The sequence below is a fragment of the Salvelinus fontinalis genome, chromosome 17, assembly GCF_029448725.1.
Source record: "Salvelinus fontinalis isolate EN_2023a chromosome 17, ASM2944872v1, whole genome shotgun sequence".
NCBI classification, from domain to species: Eukaryota; Metazoa; Chordata; class Actinopteri; order Salmoniformes; family Salmonidae; genus Salvelinus; species Salvelinus fontinalis.
This window is the reverse complement of record NC_074681.1, coordinates 4875195-4893941: the sequence shown is the minus strand read 5'-3', so window position 1 is coordinate 4893941 and position 18747 is coordinate 4875195. Positions and strand designations below refer to the sequence as shown.

Here is an 18747-nt window from a genome sequence, read left to right as displayed (position 1 = left end):
TACTACCGCCGCTACTACTACTACTACCGCCGCTACTACTGCCGCCGCTACTACTGCCGCCGCTGCTACTACTACCGCCGCTGCTACTACTACCGCCGCTACTACTACTACCGCCGCTACTACTACTACCGCCGCCACTACTACTACCGCCGCCACTACTACTACCGCCGCTACTACTACTACCGCCGCTACTACTACCACCGCCGCCGCCACTACTACTACCGCCGCTACTACTACTACCGCCGCCACTACTACTACTACTACTACCGCCGCTACTACTACTACTACTACCGCCGCTACTACTACTACTACTACCGCCGCTACTACTACCGCCGCTACTACTACTACTACCGCCGCTACTACTACTACTACCGCCGCTACTACTACTACTACCGCCGCTACTACTACTACTACCGCCGCTACTACTACTACTACCGCCGCTACTACTACTACTACCGCCGCTACTACTACTACTACCGCTACTACTACCGCTACTACTACTACTACTACTACTACCACCGCCGCTGCTACTACTACTACCACCGCCGCTGCTACTACTACTACTACCGCCGCTACTACTACTACCGCCGCTACTACTACTGCCGCTACTACTACCACCACCGCCGCCACTACTACTACCGCCGCTACTACTACTACCGCCGCCACTACTACTACTACTACTACCGCCGCTACTACTACCGCCGCTACTACTACTACCGCCGCTACTACTACTACCGCCGCTACTACTACTACTACCGCCGCTACTACTACTACTACCGCCGCTACTACTACTACTACCGCCGCTACTACTACTACTACCGCCGCTACTACTACTACTACCGCTACTACTACTACTACCGCCGCTACTACTACTACTACCGCCGCTACTACTACTACTACCGCCGCTACTACTACTACTACCGCCGCTACTACTACTACTACCGCTACTACTACTACTACTACTACTACCACCGCCGCTGCTACTACTACTACTACCGCCGCTGCTACTACTACTACTACTACTACCGCCGCTGCTACTACTGCCGCTGCTACTACTACTACTACTACTACTACTACCGCCGCCGCTACTACCGCCGCCGCCACTACTACCGCCGCCGCTACTACTACCGCCGCCGCTACTGCTACTACTACTACCACCGCTACTACTACTACCACTACTTACACTGGTAGGTCTGCTGTCCTCTCAGGGTCTTCCAGAACTCTGTGGCTGCATGGTTCTGGGGGTTGACCCCCTCCTCAATGGTCTGGATCTGGCTCGCTCTGCAGCCCAGGTCGCTCTTAGTCTGGATACACGTGGCCAGCTCAGAGGCCTACAGTACGACACATACACACAAACACAGAGAAAATGTCACTACCTGGAATACACACGGCAAATTTCATAAATACAGTAGAACAGAAATCGTGTCAGCCTTGTAAGGGGATTTGGCTTTAGATTGACTTGCAATGACCAATGTCAACAGCCTCGTAATTACCAGACTGATTGTTGTAGGAGGTTACAATGTCAGAGCCTGTTTGTTGTGTTCTACCACCAGTACTGTACGTTGTAATGAGTCAGCATTCACCTTTACAGGTCTAGTATCCATACTGTAGTTCAATGTCTTCCTAATGATACCCCAGTTGATACCAGTTAAATACTAAAGCTAGTGAAATAAATACAAGGACTGAGAAAAACTAAGTAGCCTGGGCCAATCAAGCTAAGTAGCCTGGGCCAATCAAGCTAAGTAGCCTGGGCCAATCAAGCTAAGTAGCCTGGGCCAATCAAGCTAAGTAGCCTGGGCCAATCAAGCTAAGTAGCCTGGGCCAATCAAGCTAAGTAGCCTGGGCCAATCAAGCTAAGTAGCCTGGGCCAATCAAGCTAAGTAGCCTGGGCCAATCAAGCTAAGTAGCCTGGGCCAATCAAGCTAAGTAGCCTGGGCCAATCAAGCTAAGTAGCCTGGGCCAATCAAGCTAAGTAGCCTGGGCCAATCAAGCTAAGTAGCCTGGGCCAATCAAGCTAAGTAGCCTGGGCCAATCAAGCTAAGTAGCCTGGGCCAATCAAGCTACAGTCTGTTTGAAGCAGTCTACTGTACACAAACAGGACACTTTCCATGGGGAATAAGAGCTGCTGTAGGAACAGATGGCACAGCTCTCTGCTCCAATGAGAGAGCGGAACATCTCAACAGTATGTGACTGAGCCCCTAAATGGCTCCCTATTCCCTATAAACTGTATTACTTTTGACCAGGGCCCAGAGCACCCTGTTACCTATAAACTGCATTACTTTTGACCAGGGCCCAGAGCACCCTGTTACCTATAAACTGCATTACTTTTGACCAGGGCCCAGAGCACCCTGTTACCTATAAACTGCATTACTTTTGACCAGGACCCATAGAGCTAACACCTATCAAAGACATTATGGCTACTTCAATATGGTTCTTTGAGGAGACATGCTATAAAGTAACATAAGGAGTCATTTAAAAATCCCATCCAAAATAATTCATTAAACATCAGCCTTAATAAGCATCAGCCTGCCCCAAAAGTTTTTAAATCACCAATTCCATCTAGCCCAACCCCAGCAGAATAGGATTATCAAACAAGACATTTTCTTAATCCTGAAAGTCATTATTAAACGCTGACACAGTCTGGCACAGGGAGACGAGGAAAGTCATTATTGAACGCTGACGCAGTCTGGCACAGGGAGACGAGGAAAGTCATTATTGAACGCTGACGCAGTCTGGCACAGGGAGACGAGGAAAGTCATTATTGAACGCTGACGCAGTCTGGCACAGGGAGACGGGGAAAGTCATTATTGAACGCTGACGCAGTCTGGCACAGGGAGACGAGGAAAGTCATTATTGAACGCTGACACAGTCTGGCACAGGGAGACGAGGAAAGTCATTATTGAACGCTGACGCAGTCTGGCACAGGGAGACGGGGACTCTCTATGGATTTCACCAAAGCCAGACACACATACACGGCGGGGGACTCACTTTGGCTTTCTCTATAACGTTAGCAAACTCTCCCATCCAGACAAAACAGTGCTGAGGAGTAACCAACAGGAAACAGTCTCCACTGTTCAGGGCTGAGGCTCTGGGCTCCACTAGTCTGGTCTGAACGTGATGGCGGCCTGGGTGATAGAGAGAGAAGAGTGAGGCTACAGATAACATTTTTATTTTTAAGAGTATTTTTTGTTAGATAGGATAGAGACAGCGAGAAACTATATGAGAAGAGAGTCTTTGAGTGTCATATGCTTAGCTTGACAGTGTTGTGGAAATTCAGTACTGAGAGAGACTTGGTAATTTCTTCAAACAATCATCTTTACCTAATATCAATTAATTATTGCAATAATGAGACCGTCAGCCCCCAGTCTTGACTGACAAGTCTTGACTGACAATGCACAGTTTTTATATAGATGATACCAAGATTGCTTAGTCAGTCATTTCTAACCTTCCCATAAGCCTCCTTGGTTACCAACACAGGATGGTATTTTACTTAGTGTCCCAGCTGCCAGGAAGATGAGACAATGAGGCATTGTTCTCAACTCTTCCAGGCTCTCTCTATCTCGAGTCACACACACCACATCTTGTCTATAGAATGCCAGCTTTTAATCACCAACATCAATAGTCAGCTTCAAGCTCTCTCTAGTAGAACCCATGTCCTCAACACCCAGACTAGCTGCAGGGGGCAGAGTGAAGACCAAAACACACAGCATTGGCAGGACAGAAATATCTTACTGTTCGTTAAGTAAATTATTGCTACATACCCAACAAATAAGGTGAATACATAATGTTTCCCTCACAACAGTAATTGCCAAGAATGACCTCTGGTCAGTTTAGTCTGCTGTCCTTGGCTGGATTAGTTTAGTCTGCTGTCCTTGGCTGGATTAGTTTAGTCTGCTGTCCTTGGCTGGATTAGTTTAGTCTGCTGTCCTTGGCTGGATTAGTTTAGTCTGTGTCTGTGTCTGCTGTCCTTGGCTGGATTAGTTTAGTCTGTGTCTGTGTCTGCTGTCCTTGGCTGGATTAGTTTAGTCTGTGTCTGTGTCTGCTGTCCTTGGCTGGATTAGTTTAGTCTGTGTCTGTGTCTGCTGTCCTTGGCTGGATTAGTTTTGTCTGTGTCTGTTGTCCTTGGCTGGATTAGTTGTGTCTGTTGTCCTTGGCTGGATTAGTTGTGTCTGTGTCTGCTGTCCTTGGCTGGATTAGTTGTGTCTGTGTCTGCTGTCCTTGGCTGGATTAGTTGTGTCTCTGTCTGTGTGTATATATACGCACACAGTACTGTGCAAAAGTTTTCGGCAGGTGTGAAAAAAGGCTGTAAATTAAGAATGCTTTCAAAAATGGCCATGTTAATAGATGATATGGGCTGGCCTAAATGCAGAGTGAGTGAACAGAAGAAAAATCTCCATCAAATCATTATTTGGTGTGACCACCAGTTGCCTTCAAAACAGCATCAATTCTTCTAGGTACACTTACACACAGTTTGAAGGAAGTCGGCAGGTAGGTTGGCACAATCATCTGGAGAACTATCCACAGTTTTTCTGTGTATTTAGGCAGCCTCGGGTGCTCCTCTCTCTGTAATCACAGACAGACTCGATGATGTTGAGACCAGGGCTCTGTGGGGGGCCATACCATCACTTCCAGGACCCCTTGTCCTTCTTTACGCTGAAGATAGCGAAAGTCATTAAGAACGGTCTGCTTGGGGTCGTTGTCATGCTGCAGAATACATTTGTGGCCAATCCGATGCCTCCCTGATGGTATCGCATGATGGATAAGTATCTGCCTGTACTTCTCAGCATTGAGGAAACCATTAATTCTGACCAAATCCCCAACTCCATTTACAGAAATGCAGCCCCAAACTTGCAAGGCTTCTGACCAGACTTCTCCAGACAGTAGATGGGTGTTACCAGGGTCCCATAGTTTTCTGCCAATTCTGAGCTGATGGCACTGATGGACATCTTCCAATTGCGAAGGGAAGTAAGCATGATGTGTCTTTCATCTGCTGCAGTAAGTTTCCTTGGCCGACCACTGCGTCTACGGTCCTCAACGCTGTCCGTTTCTTTGTGCTTCCTCAAAAGAGCTTGGACAGCACATCTGGAAACCCATGTCTGCCTTGTAATGTCTGCGTGTGAGAGACCTTGCTGATACAGTATAAACTACCCTGTGTCTTGTTGCTGTGCTCAGTCTTGCCATGGTGTATGACTTGACACTAAACTGTCTTCAGCAACCTCACCTTGTTAGCTGAGGTTGGCTGTTCCTCACCCAGTTGTATTCCTCCTACACAGCTGTTTCTGTTAATGACTGTGTTTCAACCAACATATTGAATTGATGATCATTAGCACCTGTTTGGTATAATTGGTTAATCATACACCTGACGATAGGCCTACAAAATCCCTGACTTTGTGCAAGTGTACCTCGAAGAATTTATGCTGTTTTGAAGGAAAAAGGACAGTCACACCAAATATGGATTTGATGTAGATTTTTCTTCTGTTCACTCACTTTGTATTTAGTTAATTGATAAATATAATCTATGAACATGTCTATTTTTGAAAAGCATTCTTACTTTACAGCATTTTTTCACACCCGTTTAAAACTTTTGCACAGTACTGTATGTATGTGTGTAAACTACATGTTATAACTATCCCGCCATGATGCACTTTCTCTTTTCAACTCTAATCCATTTCCTAGTCCATCCCTCACCGACACGCTCTTATCTGATGGATAAATGAATCCCTCCTTAGTGAACCACGTCAGTGGAAAACATCTGTGTTTGATGTGATGCAACATTCTATGTACGCAGTAAGGTCAGCCTTGTCAGACCCAGAATGCATCTCCTGTTTCTGTAGTAACGCAGCTTGACGTAAAAGTATTCATCTCTGGACAGGCTGTAGTCTGACGCAGACCCTTACCAGGGATGGAACCCCCAACCTTCCAATCTCAGGGCACACACTAACAACAAGGCCACTGATTTGGTCCAATGATACAGAGTCCTCCAGAAATAACAGAACCTGTCCTAAAATGTCCTGTTTAGCTTTCACTATGACATTGAGCAACCTCAATGTCAACATGCTGATTTTGAAATGATAGCTTGCCCCAAAACCAAAGTTGGTTAGACGCTTTAAAGTGGACTTCAAAAATGGCGATTAGTACATATCCCACACTATCTATACGCCTCTTTGTCAAATGAATGGGAAAGATACTATAGACACATACAGTAACTTTAACAAAATTCCCAGGTTCTGGAATCCTGGAAGATTCCTGGAAAAAGATGGAATCTTTCAACCAGTATTTCTGCAAATGTTATAACCTTACTATGGGCAGATAAGTAGCGCAGTAGGAATCTCACCTTTGACCTGCATCAACATGAGGTTCTTGTAGGGCACAGCGCTGTTGTTGGACATCTGCTCGGAGATGTTGACGCTCCTCAGACTCACGTTGTTTAAGTTCTCCTTACTGGCCAGCCCAGCCAGGGCCGCATCTGAGCACATCTGAGTACTAGTATTCACTAAAACACACAGGAAGAGGACTCTTATTCACTAAAACACACAGGAGGATGAGTGAGCAGTGTGTGCAAATATTAAGGGTGCACACAGATTCTGTGCTTCGGTAAAACTTCCTAAATATAAATGCACTCTTACAACACACTTACGCTCCTATGACAGTAGAATAAGAGTTCAATATAAAGCCTTCTGATGGCATGTAGCTAAACCTTTGAAATGGTCTCTAATACATGTAACACACATACATGTAACAAATAGACACACACACTCACACTTCTCATCCTTCATCCTCTTGCTCTCTATGATTCCGATGTTGAGTCTCTGCTCAGTGTACTCGTGTCTGATGTCCTCCCTGGCCGCCAGCATCTTCAGAGGGTTCTTAGACGACTGGACGTTCCTAGACGGTCTCACTGCCCGTTTGTGCTGCGCTAAGGCTGAGGTCAACCTGGATAGGGAAAGAGGCGAAAGGGACGGGGCGAGGGACAGAGAGAGAGAGAGAGCGGGACAGGGAGAGAGAGAGAGCGGGACAGAGGGAGAGCCAGAGAGAGACAGACGAGGGAGACAGAGGGCAAGTAGATTTAGTAAAACTCCATGCAATGTAACTACACCCAATGCCATGTCTTCTCTGACCAAAGATTTTCCTGATTCCAGAAATATTCGAACCAGAATTTTGCAAACCTAGAGCAAATCCTTCATTATTTGGTGAAATCGTTATGCTTACTTTGGTGCCTGAGTGCCAAAGATGGCATCAAAGTCATCGTCGATCTCGATCCTGCTGGGCATGCATGGGAAGTCAGCCACGTGTCGGTAGAACTTGGAGAAGATCTCATCGTCCATCCTCATCACCTCCTTCACAGCCTTCTCGGTCACTGTCAGAGTGGTCTCCTGAAGATCTGTCACTGTTAGAAACACAAGGGTCAAATTCCTATTGGAACAAACTACTGGAACAACAGTATAGCTTCCTTCCTCACAAGCTACACTGGTTTTCCATATTTGATCTCGTCTCCCAAACACCCTCTTGAAAAACCCTCAGCCGGATTCGCCACTGAAAAGCTAGCAACTCGATGGCGTGGGTAAAGACAACTGAAAAATGTCAGCACCAACCTCCACTGTTCAGACGTCCCAAAAAGGTCTCCACTTTACCCAGCTTTTTATCCGACTCCAAGTTCATCTCTGGTCTGGCTTCGATTTCTGTTGGATTAGACAACAGAGTTGTATTCATGATAAATACAGTGAGGTCATGTTGTGATTGTACGTTTCAAAGACATGTGACTAGGGATGCAAAATTCCGGTAGCTTTCCCAAAATCTCGGTTGGAAGATTCCTTGATCCAGGATGGAAAAAGCAGGAAATCCATGAATCCTCCAACCAAGATTTCTGGGAAAACCTGGGAATTTTAGGAAAGTGATTGAAATTTTGCAATTCTACATTGCATCCTTTGTATGACTGACCCTCCTGAGGTTTGTACCCAGTCACACTGCTCTTGAGTTTGGTGGAGACAGGAGACAGCATAGGGCTGATGGCTGAGGAAGAGGCTATCAGACCTGCAAACACAAACACACACAAACTGAGAGGACAGAATAACCTAACTGGGTAGCCTTCTTTTAACACCACACAGCTAACAGTGATATATTTAAACGATAAGGCAAGAGGGGGTGTGGTATATGGCCAATATACCATGGCTAAGGGCTGTTCTTAATCATGATGCAAAGGGGAGTGCCTGGATATAGCCCTTAGCAGTGGTATATTGGCCATATAACACACCCCCTCGTGCCTTATTGCTTATATTTTTACCAACGTTATTAGAGAAGTCAAAAATAAAGGATGTGTCATACACCCATGGTATACGGTCTGTATACGGTCTGATATATCATGGCTGTCTGCCAATCAGCATGCAGGGCTCAATCCACCCAGTTTATAATATGCTTTAACCTGCGACCTGCTAAATGACTTAAATGTTAATAACTAGTAAGCCAATTCAAAATCATACATTGAGGTCAACAAATTCACCAGTTATTATTTGCTAATGAAATTAGAGAACCACATTTCCCCCCCAAGCTCACAGGGTCAACTAGTCAACATTCTCATCAAATACAAAGGAATGGCCTCCCGAGTGGTGCAGTGGTTTAAGGCACGGCATCGCAGTGCTAGCTATGCCACTAGAGATTCTGTGTTCGAGTCCAGGCTCTGTCGCAGCCGGCCGCGACCGGAAGACACATGGGGCGGCACACAATTGGCCCGGGTTAGGGGAGGGTTTGGCCGGCAGGGATGTTCCTTTCCCATCACGCACTAGCGTGATGGGCACAATGCAAGCTGACACGGTCGACAGGTGTACAACGCTTCCTCCGACACATTGGTGGGGCTGGCTTCCGGGTTAAATGGGCGTTGTGTCAAGAAGCAGCGCGGCTGGGTTGTGTTTCGGAATACGCACGGCTCTCGACCTTCGACCTCTCCCGAGTTGCAGAGATGAGACAAGACTGTAAATACTAATTGGATATCACGAAATTGGGGAGGGAAAAAATGGGTAAATAATAAAAAATACAAAAGGAATGGTGTGAGTGGACAGGAAATGATCAGACAAATGGACCATCTGTGCTCTAACCTTTCTTGACCATGCGTTCGGTCACAGTGTACTGGGTGGAGTCGTTGGCCACGCCCTTACCTTTAGACTCCCAGGCCTCCTCCCTTGTAGAGATCTGCTTCCTCTCCTCTATGGACATCTGAGCCTGGATCTCCATCTCCTTTCCCATCCTCTGAACACAGTTACATATACAGTTACACATACTGTTACACACGGTTACATATACTGTTACAGTTACATATACTACCGTTTGGGGTCACTTAGAAATGTCCTCATTTTCCATGAAAACATACATAAAATGAGTTGCAAAAATAAATAAGAAATGTAGTCAAGACATTTACACGGTTATAAATAATGATTTTTAATTGAAATGTGTCCATCAAACTTTGCTTTCGTCAAAGAATCCCCCATTTGCAGCAATTACAGCCTTGCAGACCTTTGGCATTCTAGTTGTCAATTGGTTGAGGGAATCTGAAGAGATTTCACCCCATGCTTCCTGAAGCACCTCCCACAAGTTGGATTGGCTTGATGGGCACTTCTTACGTACCACACGTTCAATCTGCTCCCACAACAGCTCAATAGGGTTGAGATCCGGTGACTGTGCTGGCCACTCCGTTATAGACAGAATACCAGCTGACCTCTTCCCTAAATAGTTCATGCATAGTTTGGAGCTGTGCTTTGGGTCATTGTTCTGTTGAAGGAGGAAATTAGATCAAATTAAGCGCCGTCCACAGGGTATGACATGGCGTTGCAAAATGGAGTGATAGCCTTCCTTCAAGATCCCTTTTACCCTGTACAAATCTCCCACTTTACCACCACCAAAGCACCCTCACATTGCCTCCACCATGCTTGACAGATGGCTTCAAGCACTCCAGCATCTTTTCATTTTTTCTGCGTCTCACAAATGTTCTTCTTTGTGATCCGAACACCTCAAACTTAGATTTGTCAGTCCATAACACTTTTTTCCAATCTTCCTCTGTCCAGTGTCTGTGTTCTTATGCCCATCTTAATCTTTTTATTGGCCAGTCTGAGATATGGCTTCTTTTTTGCAACTCTGCCTAGAAGGCCAGCATCCTGGAGTCGCCTCTTCACTGTTGACATTGAGACTGGTGTTTTGCAGGTACTATTTAATGAAGCTGCCAGCTGAGCACTTGTGAGGTGTTTGTTTCTCAAACTAGACACTCTAATGTACTTGTCTTCTTGCCCAGTTGTGCACCGGGGCCTCCCACTCCTCTTTCTATTCTGGTAAGAGCCCGTTTGTGCTGTTCTGTGAAGGGAGTAGTACACAGCATTGTACGAGATCTTCAGTTTCTTGGCAATTTCTCGCATTGAATAGCCTTCATTTCTCAGAACAAGAATAGAATGATGAGTATCAGAAGTTCTTTGTTTCTGGCCATTTTGAGCCTGTAATCGAACCCACAAATGCTGATGCTCCAGATACTCAACTAGTCTAAAGAAGGCCAGTTTTATTGCTTCTTTAAATCAGCACTTCAGCTGTGCTAAAATAATTGCAAAAGGGTTTTCTAATGATCAATTAGCCTTTTAAAATTATTAACTTGGATTAGCTAACACAATGTGCCATTGGAACACAGGAGTGATGGTTGCTGATAATGGGCCTTTGTACGCCTATGTAGATATTCCATTAAAAATCAGACGTTTCCAGCTACAACAGTCATTTACAACATTAAATGTCTACACTTTCTGCTCAACTTGATGTTATTTTAATGGACAAAAAAAATTGAAATGTCCTTGTTTTTTAAAGAAAAGCTAAGTGACCCCAAACTTTTGAACGGTAGTGTACACTGTTAAACATTTCCTGGTACACAGTTTTACACTTTTTCTGTTACGTACATTGTTAAGTATATTGTTACACATCCTGTTACATAGTTACATACAGTACCGGTCAAAAGTTTAGACACACCTACTCATTCAAGGGTTTTTCTTCATTTTTACGATTTTCTACATTGTAGAATAGTGAAGACATTAAAACTATGAAATAACACACATGGAATCATGTAATAACCAAAAAAGTGTTAAATCAAAATATATTTTAGATTCTTCAAAGTAGCCACCATTTGCCTTGATGACAGCTTTGCACGCTCCTGGCATTCACTCAACCAGCATCACCTGGAATGCTTTTCCAACAGTCTTGAAGGAGTTCCCACATATGCCAAGCACTTGTTGGCTGCTTTTCCTTCACTCTGCAGTCTTTCTCATCCCAAACCATCTCAATTGGGTTGAGGTCGGGTGATTGTGGAGGCCAGGTCATCTGATGCAGCAATCCATCACTCTCCTTCTTGGCCAAATAGCCCTTTCACAGCCTGGAGGGGTGTTGGGTCATTGTCCTGTTGAAAAACAAATGATATTCCCACTTAGCGCAAACCAGATGGGATGGCGTATCGCTGCAGAATGCTGTGGTAGCCATGCTGGTTAAGTGTGCCTTGAATTGGGAAGAAAAAAAATAATAATGATACAGTGTCACCAGCAAAACACCCCTACACCATCACACCACCTCCTCCATGTTTCACGGTGGGAACCACACATGCATAGATCATCCATTCACCTACTCTGCGTCTCACAAAGACAAGGCGGTTGGAACCAAAAATCTCAAAATTTGGACTCTAGACCAAAGGACAGATTTCCACTGGTCTAATGTCTATTGCTCGTGTTTCTTGGCCCAAGCAAGTATCTTCTTGTTGGTGTCCTTCAGTAGTGGTTTCTTTGCAGAAATTCAACCATGAAGGCCTGATTCACACAGTCTCCTCTGAACAGTTGATGTATCTGTTACTTGAACTCTGAAGCCTTTATTTGGGCTGAAATCTGAGGTGCAGTTAACTCTAATGAACGTATCCTCTGCAGCAGAGGTAACTGTGGGTCTTCCTTTCCTGTGGCGGTCATCATGAGAGCCAGTTGCATCATAGAGCTTGATGGTTTTTGTGACTGCACTTGAAGAAACTTTCAAAGTTCTTGACATTTTCCGGATTGACTGACCTTCATGTCTTAAAGTAATGATGAACTGTCATTTCTCTACTTATTTCAGCTGTTCTTACCATAATATGGACTTGGTCTTTTACCAAATAGGGCTATCTTCTGTGTACCACCCCTACCTTGTCACAACACAACTGACTGGCTCGAACGCATTAAGGAAAGAAATTACACAAATTAACTTTTAACACTGTTAATTAAAATGCATTCCAGATGACTACCTCATGAAGCTGGTTGAGAGAATGCCAAGAATCAAGGCAAAGTGTGGCTACTTTGAAGAATCTCAAATATATTTTGATTTGTTTAACACTTTTTTGGTTACTACATGATGTGTTATTTCATAGTTTTGATGTCTTCACTAATATTCTAGAAAATAGTAAAAAATAAAGAAAAACCCTTGAATGAGTAGGTGTGTCCAAACTTTTGACTGGTACTGTATACTGTTACACACACTGGTACATATACTGTTACAAATTCTATTACACACTGTTACATATGTTACAAATACTATTACACACTGTTACATATACTGTTACAAATTCTATTACATATCCTGTTACACAGTTACATACGTTACAAATACTATTACAGACTGTTACACATCCTGTTACACACTGTACAAAAACTTTTACATATCCTGTTATAACAGTCTCTTACTGTGAGATACTATTACAGTACACACATTATTTCACGTCCCGACACATCTAGGTGCAGATGCTGTACAGGAAGTACTATCTGTAACAGGCCACTGTTTATTTCACGTCCCTCTGAACACATCCCGACACATATAGATGCTGTACAGGAAGTACTATCTGTAACAGGCCACTGTTGTCGTTTCCCAAATGGCCTGTTTCCACTTGATCAAAACCCTTGGAAATGAAAGCAACACAGTACAGCAGCTTTGTCTTTGTAGAATAAGTATTCATTCTAACCAATACTTCTCATTCCCAGTAAAACCAAGGGGTAGTGCAGAAAGAGGTGACAGAGGAATAGGATGAGTAGGAACAGGGGGAGGTGATCACGTGTACACAAGACACACGTATAACCAGTCCTTATCAGTGACAGGCATGACGGGATAATGGAAGACAGATTTTGCTTCCTAAATGGCACCCTATTCACTTTATAGTGCGCTACTTTAGACCGGGACCCTTGACAAAGGTAGTGCACTACATAGGAAATATGGTGCCATTTAAGACGCAGCCCAAGTACCAGGCAGAGCAGTGAAACATGCATGGCAGGTCAGGTGCATGTTCTTACCTGACTGAGAGGGTCAATAACTTGGCACTTATGGCCAAGTGAGATGGGAGGAGAATATGTGGAGGAAAAGACAGGTTCCTATGGACAGAGGCGATTGGATAAGACAGGTTCCTAAGGACAGAGGCGAATGGATAAGTGCATAAGAGAAGAGATGTGGATCAATGGTGGCTGGTGTCACTTTAAATTCAGAGGACAGGCTCATACCTATAGTAATGGCTGGAATGGAATTGTATCAAACACATGGTTTTCATTCCATTCCAACCATTACCATGAGCTCGTCCTCCAGCCACCACTGACGTGGAAAATGACAGTCAGGCAGAGATACAGAGAGATGCTAGAGAAAGGATGCCGAGGAGATGGCCTGATGACTCAAACTGAATTCTTCTGCTGCTCTATCGTTCGCTACATGCTTCAGTCTGAAACTGCCATCATTGAAGTAGTTTGTGGTGATGTCAAATGAGGAGTGTTGTACAAAACAAAGTAATCAGCGATTGGATCGTCTCCAACCAATCAGAGTATCAAAGAGAATGACGAATTTTCAAAAACGCCACTTTACCCACGTGTGTCCTGACTCTGGCCCAACCCATCAGTTTCTGGCACCAATCAGATGGTCTAGAATGGATTTCCATTCTAGAAATCGTCGGGGAGGTACTCAGATCCAGACCCATTACGGAGAAGAAACTAACATCCGTGGCGTAGCGTTTGGCCGGAGCAAGGAGTTTGGGTAGCCAGGCTAGAGGAGAGTTACCATAACATTCACAACCAGAAATGATCATTCACAAGTTGTGATAGAGACCAGGACCAGAGAGACACACTGATGGAAGACAACTCACAGAGATTATTTTGGATAAATCAAGTCTGAAGTCATGATGGGGGGTCCAGGGCTGAAGCAGACTGAGGGAGGGTTCCCCAGTCAAATCTTTAGCTGGTTCACAATGTCTTTTCCCCTTTAGAGAGAGAGGGAGACAACATCTACAGCATCACCTGAGCCCCTCACATGAATTGCAACGGCATGCAACAGTGGAGGCTGGTGAAGGGAGGACAGTTTATCGGAATGTCTGGAATGGAGCAGTATCAAACTCACTCATTCCACTCATTCGGTTTCAGCCATTATTATGAGCCCGTCCTCTGATTTAACGTGGCACCAGCCACCACTGACATGCAAGTGTTAAATGTTTAATCATTAACATTTACAGAGGTTGCTTGAATGTGAAGTAATCGTTAACTGGCCAATCGTTAACGCTGCTGTACCCAACGCCATTCAATTCAGCACATAAAACAGGGACCTAAACAAGTCGGTGTTGACCATTTTGTTTAGTCACTACTGGCTTAGAGTAATATTCTTTGCTATTGATGAATCCCGTTTCTCTCCGTCACCAGTATGCAGTGTGCGGTACAAAAAGCAACCATTTTGAGCAGAATAAAAAGATGGTGATTGGCAGCATCACAGCAACAAACATGTCGCATCTTATCTCTAAACACAATAGCGCAGCTATATTGACTTCAAATCAAGCAAAAGTGCAAGCCAATGTGTTCGTCAGCAGCATTCCAAACCACCAGAGGTACAAATAGGTTAGCGTTCAACCAAAGCAGCAATGAACAGCAGTAAACAGAACTAGGGTTGTACATTTCCTTTCATTTCCCACCAAATGTTTCCTAGAAATCCCTGTTGGAAGATTCCCAGAATCAGAGGGAATAAGCATTACATCCGGGAATCCGCCAACCGGGATTTCTGGAAAACCTGAAAAGTGTGGGAAAATGATCGAAACGTTGCAACCCTCGACCACAGCAACACTGAACGGCAGTGAACAACAGAACACATTAGACTGAAAGAAGCAGCAGGTTTCACACAAAGCTCAGTGGACCACCGTTGGCACATGGGCCTTGGCACAGCACCGTTGTCAGGTCTTACCCACAGCTGCTCAGACACAGTGACAGCAGCAAAATCATCAATAACCATCCTTTCCTCCTGAAGACATGGGAAACACAACACAGGGGGAAAAGTCCATATATGAATTTGAGAGTGGTTACTTTTCTCCAGAGCCATCCCTTTTTTTTTACCAAAACAGTGAGGGGTTAACGCGTTATTGTTTCAACTGCGGATTGCCCCTTTAAATCAAAGGATTAATAGTCAGTTAAACGAGACCTTTGCGTTATTCAATATAATACTGTACATTAAATAGATATAATCACATGGCATTCAGCAGCAACACATATTGTAAAACAAGCTCTTGGTGAAGCACTAGTTCCAGTGAGACTCAATCTTCCAGCAGTGTGACTTTTTTTATTATTTTTTTTATCCCCTTTTCTCCCCAATTTTCGTGGTATCCAATCGCTAGTAATTACTATCTTGTCTCATCGCTACAACTCCTGTACGGGCTCGGGAGAGACGAAGGTCGAAAGCCATGCGTCCTCCGAAGCACAACCCAACCAAGCCGCACTGCTTCTTTAACACAGCGCGCCTCCAACCCGGAAGCCAGCCGCACCAATGTGTCGGAGGAAACACCGTGCACCTGGCCCCCTTGGTTAGCGCGCACTGCGCCCGGCCCGCTACAGGAGTCGCTGGAGCGCGATGAGACAAGGATATCCCTACCGGCCAAACCCACCCTAACCCGGACGACGCTAGCCCAATTGTGCGTCGCCCCACGGACCTCCCGGTCGCGGCCGGCTGCGACAGAGCCTGGGCGCGAACCCAGAGACTCTGGTGGCGCAGTTAGCACTGCGATGCAGTGCCCTAGACCACTGCGCCACCCGGGAGGCCCGCAGTGTGACATTTTGACTGGATCTCATCATGGTCTGAAATAGACAAGGGATTTCTCCAAAGACCCCAGACTGCTAATTCCCCAGGGAGACTGGCACCATACCCCCCCTCCCCAGGGAGACTAGCACCATACCCCCCCTCCCCTCCCCAGGGAGACTGGCACCATACCCCCCCTCCCCAGGGAGACTGGCACCATACCCCCCCTCCCCAGGGAGACTGGCACCATACCCCCCCCACTCCCCTCCCCAGGGAGACTGGCACCATACCCCCCCTCCCCAGGGAGACTGGCACCATACCCCCCCTCCCCAGGGAGACTGGCACCATACCCCCCCCACTCCCCTCCCCAGGGAGACTGGCACCATACCCCCCCTCCCCAGGGAGACTGGCACCATACACCCCCTCCCCCCCCCCCCCCCCCTCCCCAGGGAGACTGGCACCATGCCCCCCCCCTCCCCAGGGATACTGGCACCATGCCCCCCCCTCCCCAGGGATGCTGGCACCATGTGCTCCATGCAGGGCTGTTCTGACCCAGGCACTGGCATCAAATGGCACCCTATTCCCAATATAGTGCAATCCTTCTGACCTGGGTCAATAGAGCTGTGGTCAAACTCTGGTCAAAAGTAGTGCACTATATAGGGAATAGTCTAGCATCGTCGCCTCACTCAGCGGCCTAGCGTCGCCTCACTCAGCGGCCTAGCGTCGCCTCACTCAGCGGCCTAGCGTCGCCGTTAGATAATGTGAAGACTCACCTTTTTGTAGGTCTGTGCTGCCTCCCATCCCTGTACTGTGGAGTGTCTCTCAGTCACAGAAATCACCACTTCCTGTTTCTTATTGATCCTTTTCCTCCAGTCCTCGTCGCCACTCTTCAACAGGGCCAGCCTGGGAGACATTTGGAGAGAGAGCGAGAGAGAGTCTCAGTTCAGGAAAACGCAGTAGGCAGAAATAAATCCCCTTCACCTCAAAAAGGTACAAGAGGCAGAAACATATATTTCACAGAAACTCATTCAACACTGCCTCATTCTGTCTCATATTCTTTACATTATCAAGCTTTTCAGAGAGACAACAAGGTGAATCAAAAACTTTGCAAACATTAGCTAACAGAAGCCTGTAAATCACCAGCGTATACAACCGTTACATAACCAGTTACAGGTATCATGACTCAGACTGTGGTACTTTAAAGCCTTAAATAACCAGTTACAGGCATCATGACTCAGACTGTGGTACTATAAACTCTTAGAAAAAAGGGTTCCAAAAGGGATCTTCGGCTCTCCCCATAGGATAACCCTTTTTGGTTCCAGGTTAGAACCCTCTGTGGAAAGGGTTCTAAATGGATCCCAAAATAGTTTTTCAAAGGGTTCTCCTATAGGGACAGCTGAAGAACCCTATTAGGTTCTAGATAGAAAACAAAGGTGCTAACAGTGTATTATGGGTATTACTGTGGTACTACGTAGCCCTTATATTCACCTTTCCTTGACGGACACCTGCTTGGCGGACGTGTCTGAGAGCTCTGTCTCGGCGGGGGAGAGGAGGTCGGACACACTGTGTCCTGTGAAAACTTCACTGCTGTCCAGAGGGAGGGACTGGGACTTGACCAGGGACGTGGGCTCGGGTAGGGTCTGGGGAGTGGTCTGGGGAGGGGGCGGAGGAGGCTGGGAGAAGGACTGGGCATTGGGTTGCGTATGGGAGGTTATCTGAGTATAGGGCTTGGGTAGTGGCTGGGTGAATCGCCTCTCCCTTTCCTGGGGCTTGGGCTGGGCTGAAAGTACCTGGGTGAAGGGATGGTGCTGAGGTGGATGAGAGTAAGGCTGGGGATGGGGCTGGGCTGAAAGTGCCTGGGTGAAGGGATGGTGCTGAGGTGGATGAGAGTAAGGCTGGGGCTGGGCTGAAAGTGCCTGGGTGAAGAAATGGTGCTGAGGTGGATGAGAGTAGGGCTGGGCTGAAAGTGCCTGGGTGAAGGGATGAGGTGGATGAGAGTAAGGCTGGGGATGGGGCTGGGGTTGAGTTTGTGGGGATTGTTGGGTGTAAGGTTGGGGCAGAGTCTGGGGAAGCTGGGTGAAAGACTGAATCTTCTGCTGCTGCTGGATACTGGCGCTGTGAGAGACACTCCTGGACGACACCACTGTTGTGGCAGTTCTCAATGACACACTGGTGTGATCCGCGTCTGTGTAAACATGAAGACAGCAACACACACACACAATGCATTGTAATAAATCCATAATGAAATCAATACTCATCTCATACAGAGAGAGACGCACACGCACGTTAAAATTCACACACCTCAGCTGCTGTCTATTATGTATAGTGGTTTGTCTGCATGGAGGGTCCCCCCTACCCACCCCTCTCCAGAAAGGAGTGTAAATAAAATACGACCCTGGACCTCTTTTAAACAATGTATGCTGACACAGCCATCCAGACAGAGAGACGGGTCAACCCTACTACAGGGTCTGCGTTGATCTACCAGCATGGCCACAGCCTACAATCATTTACTTGATTTTCATTTGGAATCACAATCACAAACAGCCTGTCAGTAACAGTGGCAGTCCTTTTGCAAACGTAGGAAGCCACGGGGGCAAATGTACGTAAAAAAATAAAATAAAATGCTCATTAGATTCAGTACTGAAGCCATGTCTTCTGTGATGTGATGGACACAGAAGCATTAGGCGTTAAGACCAATCT

The 18747-nt window shown here is 46.1% G+C and overlaps 1 protein-coding gene across 2 annotated transcripts in view; it reads right to left on the bottom strand.

The window, feature by feature from the left end:
* Window positions 1–18747, bottom strand: part of LOC129813621 (supervillin-like) — a 77254-nt gene that overhangs the window by 20028 nt on the left and 38479 nt on the right. The window contains exons 18-29 of one of the 2 annotated variants that reach the window (XM_055865968.1): window positions 17536–18232; window positions 16821–16950; window positions 15223–15279; window positions 13311–13388; window positions 9090–9240; window positions 7939–8031; window positions 7593–7679; window positions 7210–7387; window positions 6761–6933; window positions 6335–6493; window positions 2989–3125; window positions 1184–1331 (exon numbers count right to left, since the gene is read on the bottom strand). In XM_055865968.1, the coding sequence (XP_055721943.1) occupies window positions 1184–1331; window positions 2989–3125; window positions 6335–6493; window positions 6761–6933; window positions 7210–7387; window positions 7593–7679; window positions 7939–8031; window positions 9090–9240; window positions 13311–13388; window positions 15223–15279; window positions 16821–16950; window positions 17536–18232 (2088 nt within the window). The remainder of the gene's footprint in view (window positions 1–1183; window positions 1332–2988; window positions 3126–6334; window positions 6494–6760; window positions 6934–7209; window positions 7388–7592; window positions 7680–7938; window positions 8032–9089; window positions 9241–13310; window positions 13389–15222; window positions 15280–16820; window positions 16951–17535; window positions 18233–18747) is intronic. The other variant, XM_055865967.1, reaches the window with a different exon arrangement.